Here is a 25,101-nt window from a genome sequence, read left to right as displayed (position 1 = left end):
TGGATTACACATGAAGAAAGGCATTGATAGACTACTAGTACCATTTAGCTGCATGATTTAGAAAATGAGAGGTGAAGATTGAAACATGAAAAAAATAATTTTGAACATTACTCTTCACATAAGTTGTGATTTTTTTAGGGTGGTGTGGATAAATCCTTTTATATGTTTCTCAGTTTGATTTGGCTATATCATGCAGCATCTAATCATTGTATAATAATTAATATTTTACAAAAGTTAGGCAAGAAAATCAAATTAATAACCAAATTAACCATCTCTTGGAGATAAATGCTAATATCAGTATCTTTTAAAGTTTGAGAAGAGAAACAAAGAACTGCAGATGCTGGAATCTAGATGAAAAACACAATGATGCTGGAGGAACTCAGCAGGCCCGGCAGCATCTGTGGAGAAAAACAGGTGGTCAATGTTTCGGGTCAGGACCCTTCTTCAGGACTGAAGATTGGAAAAGGGGAAGCCCAATATAGAGGAAGGAAAAGCAGAGCAGTGATAGGTGGACAAAAGAGGGGAGGCGGGGTGGGCACAAGGTGGTGATAGGTAGATGCAGGTAAGAGATAGTGATAGGCAGGTGTGGGGGAGGAGAGGAGAGCAGACCTACCGGGGGATGGGTCAAAGGTAAGGAGAGAAAGGAAAAAAAGGTAGAAAAAAGAGAGATAAGCTAGGAAAGGGAAGAAGAGAAGCATGGTGGGGGGGGGGGAACGGGGTGTTGTGGGGAAGGGAGGTGGGGATTACTTAAAGTGGGAGAGTTCAATGTTCATGAGTTTCTAGTTTCAACTTTTAAAGTTTCATGAGTTTCTTCTGAGATATGTTAAACAACGTAATGAATCCATTCTGAGGTTCTATTGATATTGAACAATAGGATTTAATTCTAAAATGAATGAAGATTTGAGAATTAGTATCAGAGAATAAGTTTATTTTGCAAGCCTTTTGTGTTTTCTTACTCAATTAGATGTTAACATTTCTAAGATAAATAAAAGTATATTTTTTGTACTTTAAACAAGGAAGTAAAGATTCCTGATTTCATTCACCACCAATATTATTTAGAATCCTGTAACTAGAAGGATTGTTAAGTAATCATTTAAGACTGGGCTTGATGGGTTATAGAATTGGAGAATTATAGAATGAAAGATCAGCACTCTATTTGACCCATGCATTTGAAAGAGCTTTTCAATCAGTCCTTCTCTGCATTGCCAATTTTTCCCCCCATGTCAAATTTCCCTCCACTATCATCACTGTTCTTTTGCTTTCTGTTTTTGTTGCTAATTTTGTGTCCCATGGGATTTGATTTTGATAATTTGACCTTGTGGAGCTTTATCGAATGAATTTACGCATTCATGTATTCATTAATTGCACTACCCACAGCCACCCACCCATTACTTCATCAAATAGCTAAATGGAGAGGTACTAAAGAATGGTGTACATTTGTATAAAAGAGTGCCTCCTCCAGAATTTCAATTTGTGGTTTAATCTCCCTTAAGAGCAATCACTCAACATTTATTATGGTTGCCCTCCATGGCTAAAGTAGAAATATTAAAGCTTCTGTGACTTTAAGAGGAAACTTGTGCAGGTCACTAAATCTTCCTTAATGTGCTTTCAGAGTACAACATCACCAGTGAACAATGTCAATATCTTCATGGTTTAAATGGAATGAGCCCTATCACAGATTCACACAGAAGAACCCTACAGATATGGTCGTGGAGACTCTCATGATGGAACTTAGCTGGCAGATAAAACAAGCTGAGAAGATGCAAAGGGAGCGAGAAGATGAGTATAGAAGAATAAAAACAGGTGTGGACTACAGCTGGCTGGTCAGCCATCCTCAACACAGTTATGATGTGACCCCTGGGGAGAGACTAGAGTTTGAGGAAGCATGTTCCAAAATCCACCCTTCTTACTGTGGACCAGTGGTACTTAGGTAATGTTGCTACACTCTGATATTAGTTTGTTATATGATGGTCTGGATCTTCCTTTGGATGAACTAAACTGATTAAGAAGCACTGCACTGTGGTGCAGTGAGCAGAGCTGCTGCTTCACAGCTCCAGTGACCCAAGTTCAATCATAACTTCTGGTGCTCTCTGTGAGGAGTTTGCACATTCTCCCCATGGCCACTACAGCTGAATAAACTATGCTTCTTCCAGGTGTTCGGGCTTCCTTCCACATCCAAAGCCATGCAGGTTAGCAGGTTATTTGGTGAATATAAATTGCCCCTAATGACCAGGTGAGGGATAGAACCTGGGGGGAGTTCATGGGAATGTGCGGAGAATAGGTTTCAGGGGAATGGGATTGCTCTGTGTGCTGGCTCGATGTGCTGAAATTGCCCTCATCATAGAGGGAATATGGAAATTTGCAAAGGGCTGACAGTAGGATCATTCTGGCCTTCTGGAAATAACGTGCTGTAGTTTATTAAATATTTTTGAATATGTGGTGCATTTGGTGCTTATGTATTCAAAGGAAGCTTAGTTCACCTGAAATCTTTGTAGCTCAGAGCTCCAGTAGTACCTTTCTGTTCAGTACTATGCTGCAGGTATTTTAATATTAATATCTTATGGAATCTCTCACATAGGTTTCAAGGAGTCTTGTCTGTCAAGCTTTATTGTCTTCAAGCTTGCATGTGAATATATTACAAAGCCCGAACAACACAGATGAGAAGTCACTTCTAGTCACCTGTGACATTAGAATGAAGTGACAGCATGATCTTACACTCCTTCCTAGTGATCTGCCAACTGTTTTGGGTAAGATGTTGGTAAGCTAATTTTAAGAGGCTTGGCTATTACAATAGTGTGAGAATAATATTTGTCTACATGGACTTTAGTTAGGCCTTTGACAAGGTCCCACATGGGAGGTTAGTTCAGAAGGTTCAGTCACTAGGTATCCACAGAAAGGTTGTAAACTGGATTCAAAACTGGCTGTGTGGGAGAAGACAGAGAATGGTTGTGGATGATTATTTCTCAGACTGGAAGCCTGTGGCTAGTGGTGTGCCTCAGGGATCTGTGCAGGGGCCATTGTTGTTTGTTGTCTATATCAATGATCTAGATGATAATGTGGTAAATTGGATCAGCAAGTTTGCTGATGACACTAAGATTGGAGGTGTAGTGGACAGCGAGGAAGGCTTTCAAAGCTTGCAGAGGGATCTGGACCAAATGGAAAAATGGTCCAGAAAATGGCAGATGGAATTTAATGCAGACAAGTGTGAGGTGTTGCATTTTGGAAGGACAAATCAAGGGAGGACATACACAGTAAATGGTAGGGCACTGAGGAGTGCGGAGGAACAAAGGGATCTGGGAGTTCAGATATATAATTCCCTAAAAGTGGCGTCACAGGTAGACAGGGTTGTAAAAAAGGCTTTTGGCATCCTGGCATTCATAAATCAAAGTATTGAGTATAGGAGTTGGGATGTTATGGTGAGGTTGTATAAGTCATTGGTGAGGCCAAATTTGGTATTAGTATTGGTATTGGTTTATTATTGTCACTTGTACCGAGGTACAGTGAAAAGCTTGTCTTACAATCCGATTGTATAGGTCAATTCATTATGCAGTGCAGTTACAATGAGTTAGTACAGAGTGCATTGATGTAGTACAGCTAAAAACAATAACAGTACAGAGTAAAGTGTCACAGCTACAGAGAAAGTGCAGTGCAATAAGGTGCAAGGTCACAGCAAGATAGATCGTGAGGTCATAATCCATCTCATTGTATAAGGGAACCGTTCAATAGTCTTATCACAGTGGGGTAGAAGCTGTCCTTAAGTCTGGTGGTATGTGCCCTCAGGCTCCTGTATCTTCTACCTGATGGAAGAGGAGAGAATGTCCCTGGTGGGTGGGGTCTTTGATTATGCTGGCTGCTTCACCAAGACAATGAGAGGTAAAGACAGAGTCCAAGGATAGGAGGCTGCTGTCCACAACTCTGCAGCTTCTTGCAGTCCTGGGCGGAGCAGTTGCTGTACCAAGCCGTGATACATCCAGATAGGATGCTTTCTGTGGTGCATCGGTAAAAGCTGGTGAGAGTCAAAGGGGACAAACCAAATTTCTTTAGCCTCCTGAGGAAGTAGAGGCGCTGGTGAGCTTTCTTGGCTGTGTTGTAGTATTGTGTGCAGTTCTGGTCACCTAACTATAGGAAGGATATCAGAAAGATTGAAAGAGTGCAGAGGAGATTTACTAGAATGTTGCTGGGTCTTCAGGAGTTGAGTTACAGGGAAAGATTGAACAGGTTAGGACTTTATTCCTTGCAGCGTAGAAGAATGAGGGGAGATTTGATAGAGGTTTACAAAATTATGAGGGGCATAGACAGAGTTAACGCGAGTAGGCTCTTTCCACCTAGATTAGGAGAGATAAGTACAAGAGGACATGGCTTTAGGGTGAAAGAGGAAAGGTTTAGGGGGAACATTAGGGGGAACTTCTTCACTCAGAGAGTGGTGGGAGTGTGGAACGGGGTGCCATCTGACATAGTAAATGCGGGCTCACTCTTAAGTTTTAAGAATAAATTGGATAGATACATGGACAGGAGAGGTCTGGAGGGTTATGGACCGGGTGCAGGTAAGTGGGACTAGCGGAATAACGTTTCGGCACAGACTAGAAGGGTCGAATGGCCTGTTTTCTGTGCTGTAGTGTTCTATGGTTCTAATGGATAAATTTCTAATTCATCCTGCTGCCTGTCTTCTAAAATATACTCAGAGTTAAAATTGGCAGATATATCAAGCTCTTATGTAGGGAACATCCATTGTCAATCACAGAGGGCTGTTTCCTCATTTTCTGATTTTTTTTTGTGTGGAGTTGAAATAAAAATCAACATTTTATTTCATGTTATAGTCACTGATATCCTGAAAACCAGCAAGTATTGGAATCCATTCACCAAGAATATGACCAACATGTTCCCCAGATTGTTTATTAGGTATCAAACACACTATTCCATTTGTCCTCTGCCCCCATTCCCCTCCTATGGCTGCTTGTCATTGCCACTGGGGAGGGGATGTCTTTGGTAGCACCCTCACCCTTAAGTAAGAGAGTTGTTATTTCAAGGACATCTCCAGAGACTTGGGCACAAGGATCTACACTGACACTTACAGAGTCCCCCACTGTTAAAAGTGCAACTTCTCCAGTGAAATGTTAAAGTGAAACTTATCTGTGATCTAAGGTGGATGCAAAAGATCTTTAATGAAAAGGAGCTATCGTGACAGATACTTATATCTCAATGGAAATCACTGAAGAGATGAACTGGTCATATTCACATAACTGTGGGAATTTGCTGGTTGCAGCTGTGACTGCCACGTTTCCAACATAACAACGGTGTCGTCATTTCAGAAATGCTCAATGGTGGTAAAGCACTCTAGTGTTTATAATGCTCTGAAAGTGACATGGAAGGTGCAATAAAAAAGCAATTTTTTTTTCTTTTTCTCTCCACTTCCGTGCTTGGTTCATCAACCTTTGGCAACTCATTTCTTTTTTGGCGATACTTTGTCCACCTTCAGTCAGCATTACATGTACCCTGCAGTTGATTCCATCTTTCTGCTCTGGTAATTACTTTCCCTAACCCGCCATTGATAAGCTCCAGAGCCCGTGTTCTTTCTTTTTCAGTTTTATGACCTTGTGTCATGGTAATGTGTAGCATTTATAATGGTACAGTTTATAATGCAGCAAAAAAGATAGCTTTTGATTCTTCACGGTAGTGTAACAGTTAGCGTAACGCTAGAACAGCACCAGCAACCCAGGTTCAATTCTGGCCATGTCTGCAAGGAGTTTGTACATTCTCCCCGTGTCTGCATGGGTTTCCTCTGGGTGCTCCGGTTTCCTCCCACATTCCAAAAAAGTATGGGTTAGGAAGTTGTAGGCATGCTATGTTGGCACCGGAAGTGTGGCAACACTTGCAGGCTGCCCCCAGAACACTCTACACAAAAAATGCATTTCACTGTGTGTTTCGATGTACATGTGACTAATAAAGATATCTTACTACCATCAGGGAAGAGGTACAGGAGCCTGAAGACTCACACTCAATGTTTCAGGAACAGTTTCTTCCCCTCCGCCATCAGATTTCTGAATAGTTTATGAACCCATGAACCCTAGCTCGTTATTTCTCTTTTGCACTATTTATTTTTGTAACTTATATTGTTACGTCTTGCACCGTACTGCTGCCGCAAAACAACGAATTTCACGACATATGTCAGTGATAATAAACCCGATTCTGATTCTGATGGCGTAGGAAAATAACTTGACAATGGTTTGATGGGGAGGTGGTGGGTTGAGGACTGAGGTGGGATAGAAGGGCACGTGGGCTGAGGGACTGCATCAGGATAATCTGGTTACCCTTTTTAATAAGAGATTAATAAATCCAGAGGAAGTGATATGGCTGACAAATAATTCATTCCTGTTTCATAGTATTCAGCTTAAGGCTACACACAGAGCACATCTAGAAAGTTATATTTAACCACTTCCGAGCAATTGTGAGAGATGCTCATCTAACACTCTCCAGTGCTTCTTGAAGGGAGTTTAAGCAGCTTCTTTGGAATTTTGTTCCATACTTCTTTTACACAAAAAAAAGCATTGTTGTCTAATTCTTGCTAAGGTTACTTTATTCAAAGTTTGATAGGGTCATCAAGTGACAGATGCCTCATGACCTGGTTAATATCCTGTTCCATTGTCTAAATTTCATTCATCAGCAGTCTTTGCTTTTTCTGTTTACACTTTGCAAACAACAGCTTTATCCACAGCTTTATCCTGTGTTATCATTCTGAACAAAAGCTGAGGTGTGAGTGAAACCTATTTTGATTTACTCATTTGGTTTAATTATAATTGCAATATTAACTATTCTATTGTTTCAAAAATATAAATATATATTTACATCTTTATGGAATAGACTCTGAATAACATTGCTAATGGGAAGTCAAGGAGGCAAGTGAACAGGTAATCGATGAAGGATGATACTGTCAAACTAGTAGCTGGTTTCTTTATATTCATATAATATTAGAACCAATTTAAAACACAATAATCAATTTCAAGTGCAAATTCTGGTTTTCCAACTGGTTATCACAACACATGGGCTGGAGCACTACATCATTTGAAACCAACATGCAGAGGATTATTTTCTATCAACAGTTGTAAACTTTGGAATCTTCTGATCTAGAGGACCATTGAGGCAGTATCATTGAGCTTGTCCAAGAGGTTTTTAGACTTTAGACAAGACAAGGTTATGAGGGCGAGGCAAGAAAGTGGAGCTGAGAACACAATCAGATCAGCCATGAGTGGTGGGGCAGGCTTAAGGGCCGACTTTTGCTCTTATTTTTAATTTCTTAGCTGCTGGCATTTGCTCTATAACCTTGTACCCCATCAAGCCAAAGACTTTGTACAGCTGGCTGGTTTCACCTCTCATCTGTTAGTCAATGTGGATCTACAGGCCCAACCATATCCTTCCTCCAGTCACCATCACCAACAACATCTATAGCTCTTGGCAATATAAGGGGGCAGAAAAAGAACCAGAAGATAATTCAAAAAGAGAGAGACATATAGACCAGCATAAGAAATAAAATGACTGAAAGAAACTAAGTAAGATTTGAAAGCCAATATTCAACTCTCTCCCTGCAAATTTTCAGCAAAGGGAGACCTGAGATAGATTGTAAAAAACTCGTGAAAGGGAATTTTTTCTTTACAAAGCTGTCGATGTTCAGTAATATTACTCCATGAGATTGATAGAATTTCTAGTGCTGACAAATACTGATATCCATAAGATGCTGCCTGTGATTTCCTGTTCCTTCACAGGGTACGTTACCCCAGTCTCATTGAGGCAGTCAGCAAAGAACCAGTTAATTGTTGTATTGTTTGACAAACTTTGTACATAATATTCTGGCTGTAAAAAATGAGTTTAAGATATCTTTATTAGTCACATGTACATCAAAACACACAGTGAAATGCATCTTTTGTGCAGAGTGTTCTGGGGGCAGCCTGCAAGTGTCGCCATGCTTCTGGCGCCAATATAGCATGCTCACAACTTCCTAACCCATATGTCTTTTGGAATGTGGGAGGAAACCGGAGTACCTGGAGGAAACCCATGCAGACACAGGGAGAGCGTACAAATTCCTTACAGACAGTGGCCAGAATTGAACCCGGGTTGCTGGAGCCATAATAGCATTACACTAACTGCTACACTACCATTTAGCCATGCTGAAGTAGGCACAGCTGATGTGTCAATGACTTATGAAGTTGTGGGAGAGCTGGGGGAGGAATGCTGTGTTGCTTGGCTGCTGGGAATCAGTAGGAAGGATAATAGATGAATTGGGGGAGGGTTTGTAGTCAGGTATTGGGGTTGTTGGATCTGGTTATTTTTGAATCCGCAGGTTCTTTCAGAAGTCCAAGAATGAATTGAAAACAAATTGGTGCTTCACAAAGATTTATTGGAAAAATTTAAAACAAAGAAACAGTTACAGACCACATGGCACTAGCTTGACTGCTAGGAGATGAGCCGAGATAAAAGGAACTAAAGATGAGCTGGGGGGGGGGGGGGGGGGGGGTGAGAGGGAGAGAGCAAGAGAGTGATTAGCAAAAAAATGACACCTTTTATACCTGAGATAAAAGGTACTCCTTAGCTAACAATAGTCCAATCAGGAAACCTATTAGACACCTGTGGCAAAACCAACCAATGAGAAAACACACATTCACTTGATGGACGAACCAATAAGCTAGGAAGCAGCCATTCCTTGTGCAGCCACTTGAGGTGTATTAAACACTATACATGTTAAAAAAACTACTTAAAAGGGTTGAGTCCAACAGGGTGAAGTTTGGTAGTCAGAGGTTGGGACTGTGTGTTCCACTTGGGGGTTAGTAGTGGGGGTTGTGATGAGATGTATGGTGTGTAGTCTGGGTGGTGGCATGGCGGTGGTTGAGTCAGAGAGTATGAACATGTGGTGGTGGGTGTCAATGGGCGGGGCACATAACTTTCAGGAAGTGAAGTTTGCTACTGGGGGGTGGTGGGCTGGTATGGCACTACGAGAATAAAAAGGTAATTAACAAACTTAAAGTGGACCTATCTGAGTCAAACTTCGACAACTGCTCAGTGACTTGCTCAGGAATGCCTCTTTTAAGTCATACAGAGGGAAACATTGCAGGCATTGCGAAATTCTGCTTCTGCATGAGGTGACAGTGAATCATGCAGGTCACATATTTGTTACTGAATATTCTCTCTTTTCCCAAAATGTACATTCTTCATTAAATGTACAAAGATCTTACACAGCTCATTCATATCACTGTTCATAATAAGACACATCATTTTGCTTACATACATTGAACCAGACTGACACCAAGTTGCTTTGTACATATGTTCCATGACCAAACAATCCGAGGATTTTTTGACACAGGCTCAAACCTCTCAGTTTGCAGTGGGTTAGAGCTCCTTAAGCTGTGGCCTTTCCTCACAGAGCCTATGCAGTGGCTGCACCAAGCTTCTGTGTATCCGTCAGTATATGGTTCTGTACCTTGTAAAATTCAGTCATGGACAACTCCTTGTATTGGAAGAGCACCAAGTTTTGGGCAGACCAAAGGGCATCTTCCACAGAGTTGATAGCTCTCCTGCGGTGGTTGTGGATCCCTGGGAATAGCCTGTAGAGCACAGAGCTCTGTTTTACACAGCTGTTTGGGACAGACTTTGACAAAGACCACTGCATTTCTTTCCAAAGTCATGCCATCCATTCCAGGAGATGGAAGGCAGCCTCATCCCCATTGCAGCTGTCTCAGGGTTGCAAACAATAGCACTGAGTTTCAAGCTGGGCATGAAGGTTCTAGCATGGAGGCCATTGCAAGGTCTTGCCACTGTAAATGTTCCTTGTGCATCATTGGACACCACAGCGCTTATTGAGGGTCCTCCCTGCATTAGTATGTCAGACTCCAATGAAAATCATGGACTTTATGATCCATGTGATGTCCTTAATTTTCAACAAAGTTTCACCTTTCATAGCTATCACCTCCTGATGCTGCACGATCCAGTTTCTAGGCAAATTTGTTTCAAAATCCCTCAATGACTGGTATGTCAGTCTCATGGTCAAAACAGGGGAACACTAAAGCACTGTATGTTTTACTCAGTCGTGCAGCACAGTTTTCTTTAACACCTCCTTTGAAGAACCAAAACATTTAAATGATTAACATAAAAAGTAACAAATGCAAAAGTTCTAATTTATTACATGTCTGGTGCAGAGAACTTGTGTCTTTATTTAAATTACACTGGAAAATGCAAACAGAAAATTGGTGGTTTTGGAACATTCTATTGTAACATAATTATGCATTCAGCAATGTTTTATTGCATATGCAGCAGGGTAACAAGGAATGTGCACTGCTACAGGAGATACAGCAACAACAATAAACTGATTACTCTTGGTATAAGTATAGACACCCTTTCAACAGTTCTATCTTTGGAATCAGAAACAATTGTTTTATCAATTAATTAAGTGAATACATCACAGAAAAGACTGGTGGATCTTTTCATAGAGGTATTTTCTAAAGGTAGAAGCATTCAATAAAACTAAGCATCATAACTTGGAAAATTAATGCATCCAAAGCCATTTTTAGTGGCTCCCAGGCATGTATGCATCCAATGTGGTCGGGATTCATTCACCCCTGAAACACCATTAGCTGTAGTTATGTCATAAAGCAGCTCATTTAATTTTGCTTTTCCTTTTTCTCTCAATAATATGAAAGATTCTTCATTCCTTTTTGAGATATGGCTCCAAGGTGCTGGTCACCCTCTGGTACCTTGGTTCAACTGGTTATTAATTTTTTTTCTTGGTTTTTGTAATTTATTTTGTGGAACTAGATGATGAAAACAGGTAGGCTATTTGTCAGTAAGGAGCATAATATCCAGGCTGATCATAATCCATTAAGTTGGCTTATTTTGGGTTTATATGATTGCTTTTAACTAATAATGGTATACATAGAAATAGAAGTAGGAGCAAGTTATTCAGCTCCTGGTAGCTGCTCTGGTAGAATTATGGCTGAGCTTTAACCTCAGTGTCACTTTTCCACAGTAACCTCATATGCTTTGATTCCCTTAATATCCAAAAATCTCTGCCTTGATGACTGAACTTCCCCAACCCTCTTGCAAGGATTCATGACCCTCTCTGTGAAGAAATCCCTTTAAGCCCTATTCTTAACAGCCAATTCCATATTTTGAGATGGTGAGCCCTGGATCTAGATATCCCAGCCAGAGAAAACAGCATCTTTGCATTCACTCTGTCAAACCCTGTTAAAAATCTGTAAGTTTCAAACCCTGGTTAGGGCACACCTGGAGCACTGTGAGCTGTTCTAATGCCATACTTTGGGAAGGATAGAATGGCCATGGGGTTTGGGGGGCTGAGAGGTGGGGGGGGTGGGGGTCACAGACTTTAAAATTACAAAGAGAGATTTCAGAAACTAGGCTGTATTTCCTGGAACTTAGAAGTCTAATGGATGATTTGATTACAGTTTTCATGATGTTAAGGGGAAAAAATAGATAGAAAGAAAGCATTTCTGCCAGTTGGGAAAGCTGGGATCTAAAAAACTAGAACCAGACCTCTCAGCAGTGAAATTAGGAAACACTTTTATTTGCAAAGAGAGGTAAAATTTGGAACCCTCTTCAATTGCTAACTTTAACTCTAAGATTGGTTAACAAAATCTATTGAAGGCAGTGAAGGATATGGGGAAAATATGGGTGGTTGTGTTGGCTGTGCTCGCAATGAATAGTGCAACAGTCTCAAGGGCTGACAGGCCTTGTTCTTCTGTTCTTTTGTTCCAATGCAAATGCATCGTTCTCAGTGAAGAAGTACAGCAACTATTCACTCTCTGACCTATACTTCCACTGAATTTATAGATTACATTAAGATATTCATTTGATGTGCAGATTTCGGCAATTGATCGATGAGTATGAACCAGAAGTGCAAGAAGTGGTGCAGTTATTCCGATTTGTTCTTCAGGATACTATAGGGAGAATGAAGGAAGATCAAGAAACAAGGAAACTGATCAGGCAATGGAGCAACAAGCGGACAGTGAGTCAGTCCATGATGACATTTAAATCTCGAGTAAGGATCTATCCCTTCAGTAGTAATATCAAGACAGTTTCAGAAGATGTGGAGCAAAGCTTTGTATCAGCCAGGCGAGTGTGGAGCATGCCAGAGTTCAAGACTATTAAAGACTTCTGATGGATCATGCAATATAATTTAAATGATTGCACAGAGTCCATCAAATATACTTAATCATTCAATTTAGGATTGACTTCTTTGAACTATTCATTCAGATGATGTGGGCAGAATTGGCAAGCTCAGCATTTATTGCTCCAATTGTTCTTGGCTTGCTTGTTCACTTCAGACAAGAATTATAGTTAACTACATTGCTGTAAATCTGGAATCAGACAGTGGGCAGACTGTGTAGAAACAGGAAATTTCACTCCCTAGAGAGACACTGGGGAATCAGCTGGAGTTTTTATAACAATCCAATAGTATCATGACTACCATTACTGAAACTTGTTTATTAATTCCAAAATCTAATTAGGTACCTGAATTTAAATTCCCCATCTGCCATGGTGGGGGTTCAGTTTAAGCCTATCAGTAATATTAAGGCCTTTGAATTGTCAGTCTTGTACATTTTACTAATGTACCCTCAATCTGACAGAAATGTGACTGCTATGAATGTGTATTGCCTGCCCACTGCCATCAACAGTTGCACTTGTGAACTTGCAGATGAGCATTTGAATTGCCTATTCCAGAATATAGTACAAGCGAAATTGGTTTCTGGCAAAATTATAGAACAACAGTGATTTGGAAGCCTGATTTTAAACAACCTTCTGTTGAATATAAACTCAAGTGTCATTGCACTCAAATATGAATTATTAATTTATGACATGTAGTGCTGTATACCATGGACCAATTGTTTTGAGGTCTATAAAAATAAGCCATTAGCATTTTAGGTATTTTTCCACAGACAAGTCTCTGTAGTGCACAGTCAGTAATGAAATGTGATGTTCATTAGTATTGATACTTATAAAATGCATTTTGCAATGCATGGCACAAATGCACACTATTAAGTTATTTTCACTTAGAAATAAGTTTTATTTTTAATGTCTTTAAATATCATGCTAGAATTAAACCCTTCAAATAGTACAATTTAGGAGCTAGGAATGGAGCAGGGCTAACAGAAGATTTATTGATAATATGAATGATATATATGCAACCTGGCACAATACAGTGATACGCTACATATCAATTGAATGATGCAGATTAATGCTTTCAATTCCTCCAAATCTTCCTGTCAGGTATAAAGCATGTGACCAACTTTGTCTCTTTCACTTCCTCCCTGTACTTCAAAGGGAAGGAAAAGAAATTGCAGAGTGATCATCCTGGACCATATTTGTGCATTTTGTGGCATTGATGGCAAAATGGTGCACTAGGGCAAAGAATCTATGAAGGATTGAAGATCCAAGGCTAAACATGATGCAAGTTTCCAATCACCTTGTTTTGTTATGTTATGTTGTTATATATTAGAGAAATGTCTAGCTACTTGCTATTATCCATTTCATCTCTGGTGTTCACAGCAATGAAGCTCTTTCACCTATTGGCTAAATAATTAACAGATCTTTTGTGAATCTGGGTCACAGAGAATTGGAGGACGTACACTTTAATGGTACCTGTGCTATTATGAAACACAGTGGAATGAAAGGCCATTTATATGAAATGTAGTGCATCCAAGGATTTTACATATGCAAAGTTTAAAAAAAATAAATTTCATAACCTATCTCTGAATAAAAGCTAATGGAAAAAACATTCTACAGTTTACTGTCTTTCCTGCAGTTCAAAGCATATTTTCAGCTCCTTGGGTTTGTTTGTTTTAAGCTATATAAATACGATTACTTATGTTTTCAGAAGGCACACTAATGGGATTATTTTTTATCCTAAAGAAGCATGCTTTTTCTGTCAGAGTGATCCTAATTAGAATGGAAATGTTCCTGACAAAACCCATCTTCTTTATTAATCCAATGCGGCAGTTAAAATGAAAATATGAATAGCATGGAATTTGAACACACCTAATTTTTTCTTCTCAACATTTATAAATGCACGTTTCCTTCAACCTGTTTAGATTTTTTCATCTGGTAAGTTACTGATGCAACTGGCTCTCACACCCGTTAATCGTATTCTACAGATGTGCAATTAGATGTAGGAGAGTAGCTTAGCAGAGTTGTCTCTCAAAATGCTTTTGCTTTCCTTTTGCATGGAGGTCATATAACCATCAGTCTGACAAGGTACTAAAGGCATAAACCAATTTTCTAGTTTTCATGTCTTACTGTTGGAATGCCATCCTACTACATTGCTGTTGCTTCCCTTGTATGTTTACAATAAAGTCTCTGATAACTGTTGCATTTATTATATTGATTATCAAGCTGTCAACTTCTTTCTTAGTCTCTAGTTACGCATTGCCGACTTACTCCATTTTAACGGATTTTTAAAAATTATACACACACATAAAAGAAACATATAATGTGTGTGTATGTACCTCTCCAATCATACTCCATCAAGAAAATTATGCATATCACCTTCAAAAAGATACAGCAACCTTATATACTCTTAAAACATCATAAATCATACAAGTAGAAAAAAGAACATACTTAAACCATTTATTTCACATCAATAACCTTTTATCTGCCTCATCGAAACAGGACGTTCAAGAAATCATCTTAGTCAACCTTCCTCACTTCAAAATATGTATGGGGATCCATCCACTGTGGTCTTTGCTCTGTCTGCTCATTGCCCTGATGCACTGATCAGTAATTCCCAGGAACATACCTCAGTGTCTTTGATGACTTGGTCCTAATGCGCTTTCCTACGTTTTGTTATCCTGTACATTAGTTGCAGAATATAGGGAGGAAAACCTTCATACAAAAGTAAATATAACACATTGACTACACTCTTGGTTGTCTATACTTTATTACCACCTCCTAAACCTTCTACTGTCTCAAGTGGATTAGAGGAAATTTCCTCCAACTACATAAAAAGATCAAAAGCAATGAACAATCTGCTGGAGGAACTCAGTGAGTCGACCAGCATCTGTGGACAATTCCCTTCCCTCCCACAGATGCTGCTTGACCTGCTGAGTTCCTCCAGCAGATTGTTCGTTGCTCCAGATTCCAGCATCTGCAGTCATGGGAAGATCAAAGTTATTGTCTTTCTCTCCCATCAAAAACTTTAGTTCTTTGGTGTGTTACGAACCAGCAACAAAACACACTGAGTCATGATTCAGTGTTAAAAACTACTTTATTAATAACTACTTATGATAATAAGAAAAATAAAAGTAAAAATGTTAGAATGTTAGAAGTAAAAATGTTTAAACCTTGAACATTAACCCCAAAACTAAACTCGTCGTGTGTGTGTGGCAAAGTCCCAAACTCCAAATCCAGGAATGGTTATTAAAGTTCAGTTCTGCAAGCCATAAGGTGAAACATGAGCAAAGGATTCTTCAACAACCATCGTTGTCTGAAGATAAAACGTAGATGTAGAGAGAACATAGAGAGTAATTACGAAATCCAAATGTTCCACGATGGAACCCAAACGACACCTCAGTGTTTACTTGGTAGTGACTTCCTCACCCTGAAAAGCATCCGAGTCGTGGTCGTCCACACAAATACCTGTTTCCCCCTACAGGTCAGCAACAAAGTGAACTCCACCGGATTACTCCCAATTCCCATACGTGGATTGTAGTAACAGACACAGTTATTGTTTCTCATCCATCGATAAGAGAAAACCAGCAGGCTGGTGTCTCTCTCTTTTTCCCTCTCTCTCTCCTCTGACTGACTTCGACTGACTTCTTCAACAATGTCATTACGTCCTTTATCTTCCGTTGACGTAAGCACGCCACACACACATACGCACACCACTATGCTCTATCTTAAAGGAACATTCACCTAGTCCGTAACAGGTGTATAAATTCAAGTCATTATTACTGCTGTTGTTTGAGGACAATGGATTGGGATAATCCACCAGCTGTTTAAAATAGTAGAACAGATCGGGCCTAAGTTTAATGTCTCATCTCAGTGCAGCACTCTAAATACTGCATTGGATGTGAACCAAGATTATAGTAGTTGAATCTCTGAAGTGGGACTTGACCGCACACCTTCAAAAGTGAGTTTCACGTACTGATCCACAGCTTTGACATCCCAGCTGAGAAACACATTTGGATCAGGAATTGCACAAGCAGCTAGACATTGCACAAGTTTATGAGACATTTTTATTCAGTGATATATTTGATGGCCACCCAATTCAGAAATAGGATTTGAAAGCAAATAATAAATATTCTTCATGGGTGCTAACATCTAACACAGACTGTTGAAGTGAGTGTGGACCATTGAAAGCAAGGGCAACTGTTATCAGGTCTTAAGAGGCCCACATTATTCAATACTACATCCTCCATTTCACTGTGCAACTCCAAACTTAGGAGTGAATTTTAGTGTACAATAATAAATAAATTAATGCTGGTAATCGGTAGTTGAATTTGATATTGGCTGTCAAACAGAAAGATTACAGATTCAAAACCACATTTTAGACAGCAGAACATAAGAAATTTTAGGTTCTATGAAATTACTGGCATTGTTTATCAGACCTTGCAATTTCCATTTATTTCTATTTATTGGATTCAATAATTTGTGTTAACTCTGCCAATGGAAATTCCCTTTAAGTTCTTAAGAAATCACTATTTTATAAAATATGAAGTTTATATGAGTTTGAAAAGTGAACTTCCAGTCTATAAAAATCTACGTGAACCTAAGCAATGTCTAAACTCATGTATTGAACAAGATGTACCAAACCAGAAGTTTCAGAATTGCAAGTTTCAGAGATTCAGAATTCAGTTTCAGAATAAAAAGACAATAAAACATTATGACCATTCTCCATATTCCTCTGCATTCCATAGGTTATTTGAAAATATATAGCCTGATATCATACTCTTCTACATCTATACCACTTATGATATGGAATACAATTCAATATTCAGTCACAATGAAGCCAATGAAAGAGGAAACCAACATGATTCGCTAAATAAATTGAGAGTGACAAAGCAGCTCAATGGCACAGGTAGAATACAGTTTCAGGCACTCTGTGAATTTCTCTTCTGGTATTCCCACACTTTGCAACAAAATTTGTTTTAAGAAATTAGGCAGAAAAACAAAGAGTTGTATTCATATAATGTCATATACTGTATATTCCAAAGCAATTCGTAGCCAAGAAAAACTATTCTGAAGTATAGTAAATGTTGTAATGCAATCAATTGGCATATTGCAAGATTTCACAAGCTGCAACAAAATAAATGACCAAATAATCTACTTTTCTAATGATGGATGAAGGCTAAATATTAACCAGGGCCCCAGGAGAACTCTCCAGCACTTCTATGAATAATGCACATGAGGGTTTAGTTTAATGGCTCATTTGAAAGTCAATATCTTCCACTGTGTTGCAGTTAAATTACAGACTAGATTACATGATTAAATCTCTGGAATAGGGTCTGCACTGATGGCTTCTGCCTCTGAGTTGGGAATGCCACCTTTGAACAAAGACCGACAACCATGATGTATTTAATACTATACAAACTTGCTTCAATCAACACTACAAGGACATTTTGTTTTCACACTGTGTATTCAAGTTCACTGGGCATTGAACCAAATTGGTTGAATTTCTTGTTTAATTCTTTCTATGCTGCGATCCATATTACTAACATGATTTCCTCATGAAAATAGTGAAAAAACACCTAGTCCAGAGAGAATATCCTAAACACTCACTCATTCTAATGTTTATTGTCATTCAAATTCCTTGCTTGAATTGCACCTGGAATCTATTAAGTGTCTCACTGATTAGTGAACTGTACATACAAATCTGTACATTGGTACAGCTGGTAGAGTCGCTGCCTCACAGCACCAGACACACTGACCTTGGCTGCTGTCTGTATGGAGTTTGCATGCTCTGTTGGTGACTGTATGGGTTTCCTCTGGGTGCTCTGGTTTCCTCCTACATCCCAAAAAAATGTGCAGGTTGGTAGTTTTAATGACCACTGTTAATTGCCCCTAGTGGGTAGGTGAGTGGTAGAATCTGTGGGGAGTTGATGAGAATGTGGGGGAGAATAATTAATATAAGAATAGTACAAATCGATGGTTGACAGTTGGCGTGGACTCGGTTTCCATGCTGATATCTCACGATGACATTTTCTATGATATAGATTATGTTACTGGTTAGTTTTAAAAATGCATCCATGACATTGCAAGAGTTTGAGATCCTACTGTTACAATCTGAAATTAAGTCAAATGGAAACATCTGAAAATGAAGCTACATGATAGTCATTACACACTAAATCTAAAAAGGACCAAGGCATGTTGTGCAAAACAGTACATAGTTTACATAGAGACACAAGAAATTCTGCAAATGCTGGAATCTGGAGCAATACACAAAAAGTACTGGAGGAACTCAGCAGGTCACAAAGAGCCAATGTCAAATATCAATTAGATAGTGATCAATTGTCTCTGGTTTAGATTTCAAATATTTTAATGATGCAAGAGGAGGAAAAGACAGAGATAGTAAGTTTCAGTTTCAAAGCACAGGTGAAGAATTAGAGCAAGAAACTGCATAGTGAATATTCATTGTAGAAAAGGAACATGGGAGCAAGAACTACTTAAGGTTGTATAAGCAAAATTTGGAAGGTGAGAGAATCATTCAGCAAATCACTGCCTAGGATAGCATTAACAAAATAGAGAAAGTCAAGGAAATTTGAAGGCTGGAGGAGAAATCATCAATTTGTTGTTGAGCTTTTTCTTCCACTCTGTGCAGGACTGCGAAAGCAGTGTACAATATTGAGGGTCTATCCAAGTACCTGTTCAAGTGCCTTTAGATGCTGATGTATCTGCCTCTACCACATCCTCTGGTAGCTCCTTCCAGATAATCACCCTCAGTGGTCTAGACTCCCATGTGCAGGAAAAAAGATGATCTATCCTATCTTTGCCCCTCATAATTTGATAAAGCTCTATAGAGTCACCCCTCAACCTCCTATATTCCAATGAGAATAAACCCACCCTATGCAATCTCTTCGTATATATCCAGACCTCCATTCCAGGCAACATCCTGGTGAATCTCCTATGCACTTTCTATATTGCTACCACAACCTTCCTGCAGTGTGGTGACCAGAACTGTACATAATATTCCAAGTGAGGTCTAAACAATGTTTTGTACAGTCGCAACATGACCTCCCAAAATAACTGTACTTCAAATTGGTTTCCTTCTCCAAATATGTACAATACATATTGTTCAATGTACCACTTTGTCAGTGGGGACAGTGTCAAGACTCTGTGCATTAATGCTTTTTTTTAAAGATTCATAATGTTCAAATGTGAGACACATCTGAGGTCAATGACTTGCCTTTTACATAAATAGCACTTAAAGTCATATTTGAGCTTTTGTTTTTTACAAATCAATTAAATAAATTGATCTTTCAAACAGTGACAGTCAAGCAGAATAATAACATCTGAATATTTACTTCAACTGCAAAATTAAAGAATGAAAGAGCAAATTTGCAGAATACAGTGCTCACACACACATTTCTATTACAGGAAAAGTAACACTGGTGCATTGAGATGTTGAGGAACAGATCTTCAGTTTACTCATGAACCGCAACTTATCATCTTTTCAATAAAAACTCAGGAAGAGGATTTATTGCCATTACCCTGTAAAACTCACATCAGTTCTTTGAAATGATTTTGTGTTAATGATGAAGGAATTCAAAGGAACAAACTTTTCTTCTTCCTCAGTAGACCCAACACATAAATTTCACCATTTTCAGCAATAGGAATACTGTGAGAAATTCCCCTGTAAAGCAGTCACATCAAATCTCAATCCATATAAAAAAATCCTCCCTAAGCAAAATTTCCATTTTATATTAACTGTTTACAAATGCAGAATAATAAAAATTGGACATTCAAAATTAACACAAACCTGTTGGATATTGACATCTTATTGCAATACCAAGTATCTGTTCCCTCAACAGAGTCAATTTCCCAGTACAATGATTGAATGCAGTTATGTGCTGGGTCTCTCCACACATCCTTAAGTTGATCATTACATGGAACACAAGTGCCGAACTACTTACATTTAAAAGGTGTTTCTTGCCAGTGTCCTCTTCTCCACATGGCCATAGTCTTGACCCCTTCGTTTTCAGACAGTTAAAATCTGCACACAGCTGAGAATCTGGCTGCCTTCATCCAGAAAGTTCTCATTGAGGAAGGCAAAGTGAGGTCTTCATTCACAGATCAGCAGCGAGACTGGGTGACTTGCTGCTAGCAACAAAATCCAGGCCATCACACTAGAGATTCTGCAGATGCTGGAATCTGGAGCAACACACGCAAAATGCCGGAGGAAAATAAACAGTTGACATTTTGGGTCGAGACCCTTCATCAGGACTAGAAAGGAAGAGGGCAGAGGCCGGAATAAGAAGGCCGGGGGAGGGGGAGGAGTATATGCAGGCAGGTGATAGGCGACTTCAGGTAAGAGGGGGAAGAAGTAAGAAGCTGAGATGTGATAGGTAGGAGGAGGAAGAATCTGGTAGGAGAGGGCAATGGAATAAAGGGGAGGTGGGGATAGATGGGCAGGTCATGAGGGCAGGGAAAGGGGAGGGCAGGGGAAGGGATGGGCAGGTCACGAGGGCAGGGGAAGGGGAGGGCAGGGGAAAGGATGGGCAGGTCACGAGGGTGGGGGAAGAGGAAAGAGAAGGGGGCCACAGGAACTTCAGTTGCCAGAATAAAATAGCTAGCAATTCCATAATGCTTCTCAAGGATAAAAGAAGGTTGGGGCATGCAGTGAATAAGGTAAATCAGTCACTTTGTAATTCTAGAGGCAGTGAATAACATTTTATATAAAAAGCAAAATTAAATTAGGGGGAGTAGGAAGGTAGACGAATATAGGGAAGTGTTCACCATTATTCCCTTTTTTTGCACTATTTATTTTTGTAACTTATAGATTTTATGTCTTTGCACAGTACTGCTGCCGCAAAACAAATTTCATGTCATATGTCAGTGATAATAAATCTGATTTCGGGTGTAATACTTCTTGGGGAAGAAGTTTGACACTGAATAAAATGGCACTTCTGGGATGAGAATGTACAGAATGAAAAAGTGTACTAGTTTGAGGTGTATCAGATTGAATTTGTGTAGGTGGTGGGGACAGAGCAAGGGCAAAACTGCAGCTTGGAGATAACAGAAAAATATCACTTAACTTGGCTGGAGAGGGGCAAAAGTGCAGGCTGAAATGTCAAGGGAAAATTATACCAATATGAACTGTAGACAGCCAGAAATTCTCTCTTTTATAGGGTGGGAAATAGTGAGAAAGCTTTAAAGGTTAACACCGGCTTTATGAACTGGGATGGCTAGGAATAGAGGAGTGACATTTAAAATTCACTTGATATTCCCCAACCATTGTTTGTTAGTTAAATTGTATTTTCTGCTCTTTCGAAGTGGAGTTGAAGGTCTTCTTGTTTTTGTTGATCATAGAAAGCACAGTTTTACTTTTGTTTTCAAATACCATTTACATTTACTTTGTAATTTTCTTGACAGTTTTCATCAAACAGGATAATGCTAAACACTGGCACAGATTCTATGCAGAAATGCTGGTAGTGCCCATTATAATAGACAGTAACTTCTGGATTTCTGTGCAACTACTTGCAAATGTGGAAATCCTGAAGTGGCTGGGCAGTGATTACCTTCTGATTCCTTACTCCTTGGAGTTCAATGTAAGAGCGGAAACCTGTTGTATATAACCCACATTAGTGCTTCACCCTTGAAGAATTCTCTGCAAGGTACAAGTTTGTGTGATTCTTGGTTTGAATGGAATAGAACAGCTGCAGGAACTTTGGGTAAATGTTTTTTTAAATGTGAAAAGGATTTCAAATGGCTGATAGAAATACTGCATTTATTCTTTCTAAATTTTTAAAACATTTAATAAATTGTTACTTTCCTTTAGTGTTTTATTTTTCCAAATGTTTTTATGACCCTAAAGTGGATAAACACTCTTGAATAGTTCTGATAGTCTCTAAAGCACTGTTTTAATGACAATTCAGTCTAAGTCAATGATGTGAGGCTTAGCTGGCTCAATTTTCATTCTCCTTCTGTGTGCGAGGCCAGATTTGGCACCCTGTGTGGTCCCATTCCAGTGTAGAAGCCCCTTTTGCTGTGCAGGTCCTCACCAAAGGATGCTCTCTGCGAGTTCCTCAAGTTCCCAGCAGGAAAATGACCAAAGGTAACTTTGCATCTGTTTGAGAAGTCATTGCTGTGCAGACAGTGCTTGCTGCTGACTGCAAAATCTAGATCATTAAATGTACACTACAAGACACTTTATATTTGGGCATCACTACGGCACGGTCACTTCTGCAGTTATATACTTCTTTAAAGGCAAGAGCTGCCGTTGACTCTGTCCCACAGAGTATTTCCAGCATTTTGTGTTTTTATTTTAGATTTCCAGAATCTGCAGATTTGATTTTCTATACCTACTACATTACTAATGCTAAGAAAAATTTGCTTTCTTTTGGCTTTGTATACTCCAGAAGATCAACTATTTGTTTCATCTCATTGTTTTCTCAACAAGAAATATGCTACTATACATCTACTGTGTTACACTCAAGTTACCTAGTGTAAAAATCAACAGTGAGTGATGACGCATAAGCATTTATTTTCACATACCTATATTCAGAGTAAATTATTTCTCAACTGCAGCATACTTTGGAGCTAGGGATGCACCAAAAAAAATCAGTGATCAACATTTTCTTAAATAAGCCTTTAGGTCCATCAAGAAAATACATTTTGCACAAGATCTGATTAGACTTGAGAAAAATCTAAATATAGCACAATCATTTCATGTTTGTCTGCTTCAATAGTCATCTTTCTAAAATAGTTGCAACTTGCAGGTGACAAGATGAGCCAAGTATTCTGTGAAAGTTGAAACTATCTGAATAGTGCAGGATGCCATCTCAAAACACCAAAAACTATTTTAAGATAGTAAAATATCCCAAGGCACTTCACACACAGAATTTAATGAGGCTACATATGGAGATATTATGATACATGACCACAAATTTGATCAATAAAATAAGCCTTAAGAAGAATCTTAAGGGAGAGAAAAAAAAGTCCAGAGAAGGAATTTGGGAGTTAAGAGCAGCTTAAGCCACAGTTGCCAGATGTGGAGAGATTAAATCTGGGGATGCCCAAGGAGTCAGAAATGGAGGATGACACACAGCTTGGAGGGTTTGGAGACTCAAGGAAATTACAAAGATAGGTAGGGATAAGGCTATGGAGGAATTTGAAAGATGAGAAAGCACAGGAGAGATGGATGAGAAGGATTTGGTGGAAGTGAACACGTAAAACAAGAATTTTGGATAATCTCAAGGTTAAAGAGGAAAGAATACAAAAGGTCTGCCAGGAGTCTACTGGAATTGTACAATGTAGAGGTAACAAAGACATGTAAAAACTGATGCGGATCAAGTAACCCCACTAGCAGCACGGCTTTTAGGCCTAGGCACTAACTTTACAATTAAAAATACATCTTAAATAGCCAGCTGTTTTCAAATTTTGTTTTTATGTAGGCATGTATGGATTCCATCAGTACACGTTGTCATCAACTTCTCATAACATCAAACGACATTTGAGATACCTGAAACTTCTCTGACTGAAGTAAGTACAACCAGATTTCAATTCATAATCAAGAACACTGCTGACGAGTACTATAATAAAACAATGAAGCATGAGAAATGCACGTCTGAAGGAATGAATTTTGCGCATTCCATCCACAGATTCATATTCTATTATTCTCTACCATATTATACAGTTAATTTATTTTTTACCGTTCTTTTTCACTGCCAGGTTTCAAATGATCACAATGCATTCAGTGCAGGAGCCTAACGAAAAGTGCCTTTCATGGAGACCAAGTTGCAGCGTGTTTTTGTTCAAATGGAAAACACCTCTTTCTGTAACTAGGGTGATGTTGATGCATTCTCTGTTAATCTTTGCAACATTTTTGCTGACAATTCCCAACTTAAGAGTGCAATCATTCAATTATTAGGGGTTCGCCAAGACAGTTCAATCCAACATTTTAAACTCTAGAGACACATAACATTTAAGAAACAATATCCTATGCCTCTATTATTGACTTTTTTATTAAAATTATGTGCCCTGCATTTTCTCAGAAACTTGGAATGTATAAAATTTTGTAAACATTGCTGAATAAGAAATTATGTCCAACCAGGCAATTTTCTAAGCAATGAAACAATTTGAGCTCTCCTGAGAACTCTTTTTTCCAAATGGCTACTTTGGTAATAGATTGAGAAAATATCCTGAAGGATACCAGTCTTGTATAGGTTGTTTTATGTTAAGTTTTTCAAAATCATACAGTCAGATTTCAACCTTTATGGCTGGAATAGAAAAATCTCCATTCACTTTTGAAGGGGTTTTCCCTGAGCTGTGCAACCAGACACATTAGCCTTCAGTGACAAAGTCTATGCTGTTTACAGAGCCTTCATCTCATGGTTTAGAAATCTCACTGATGCACCTCTTCTCTACCATAGCGGAGTTCAAGAATTGAAGGAGTTCAGCTCGATTACGGTCCTCGCTATGGAAAGGAAAAAAAAGAGGTTATCTGTCAATAGATTAAATGGATCTGCTAAGAAACAAAAGGAATAATGTCATAGTTCACTTTAATTGGAGAATCTTCAGAGGAAACACAGAAAATCGATAAATGGCAGCATGGTTTAACAGAAGAATAACAATTCCTTAGAAAGACAAGTTAAAAACTTTGTAACAATCCTTACTGGAGACAGAAACTATGGTCAGGAATACCAAAAATTTTAGAAACTGGTCCAGATGGGTAGTTTCCACATTACATGCCTGATGACGGTGGAAAACAATCAGTACCAGCTGGAACTCCCAGCAGAGACGTTTAAATCATATTGCAGGAAGTTAGTGCAAATTGTTTTTCCTTTTTTTAAAATACCATACACACATCAGGTTAAGGCAGTACAGTGTTTTACAAATATTGTTTTCCTTCAAGTTATTCCAATTTTTGAGGGTATAAATGAGATAACGTAC

At 38.9% G+C, this 25,101-nt stretch overlaps 1 protein-coding gene across 3 annotated transcripts in view; it reads left to right on the top strand.

Annotated features, from left to right (window-relative positions):
- The window catches only part of rd3 (retinal degeneration 3, GUCY2D regulator), a 78,991-nt gene extending 64,829 nt beyond the window's left edge, over window positions 1-14,162 (top strand). For all 3 annotated transcript variants that reach the window (XM_052010898.1, XM_052010897.1, XM_052010899.1), the window contains 2 exons: window positions 1,613-1,930; window positions 11,860-14,162. In XM_052010898.1, coding sequence (XP_051866858.1) covers window positions 1,635-1,930; window positions 11,860-12,157 — 594 coding nt within the window. In that variant the 5' untranslated portion in view covers window positions 1,613-1,634 and the 3' untranslated portion in view covers window positions 12,158-14,162. The remainder of the gene's footprint in view (window positions 1-1,612; window positions 1,931-11,859) is intronic.
- The last annotated feature ends 10,939 nt before the right edge of the window (window positions 14,163-25,101 follow it).

The sequence above is a fragment of the Pristis pectinata genome, chromosome 3 (genome assembly GCF_009764475.1).
Source record: "Pristis pectinata isolate sPriPec2 chromosome 3, sPriPec2.1.pri, whole genome shotgun sequence".
NCBI lineage: Eukaryota > Metazoa > Chordata > Chondrichthyes > Rhinopristiformes > Pristidae > Pristis > Pristis pectinata.
Note: the sequence above shows the minus strand (reverse complement) of the source record. Positions and strands in the feature narration are given on the sequence as shown.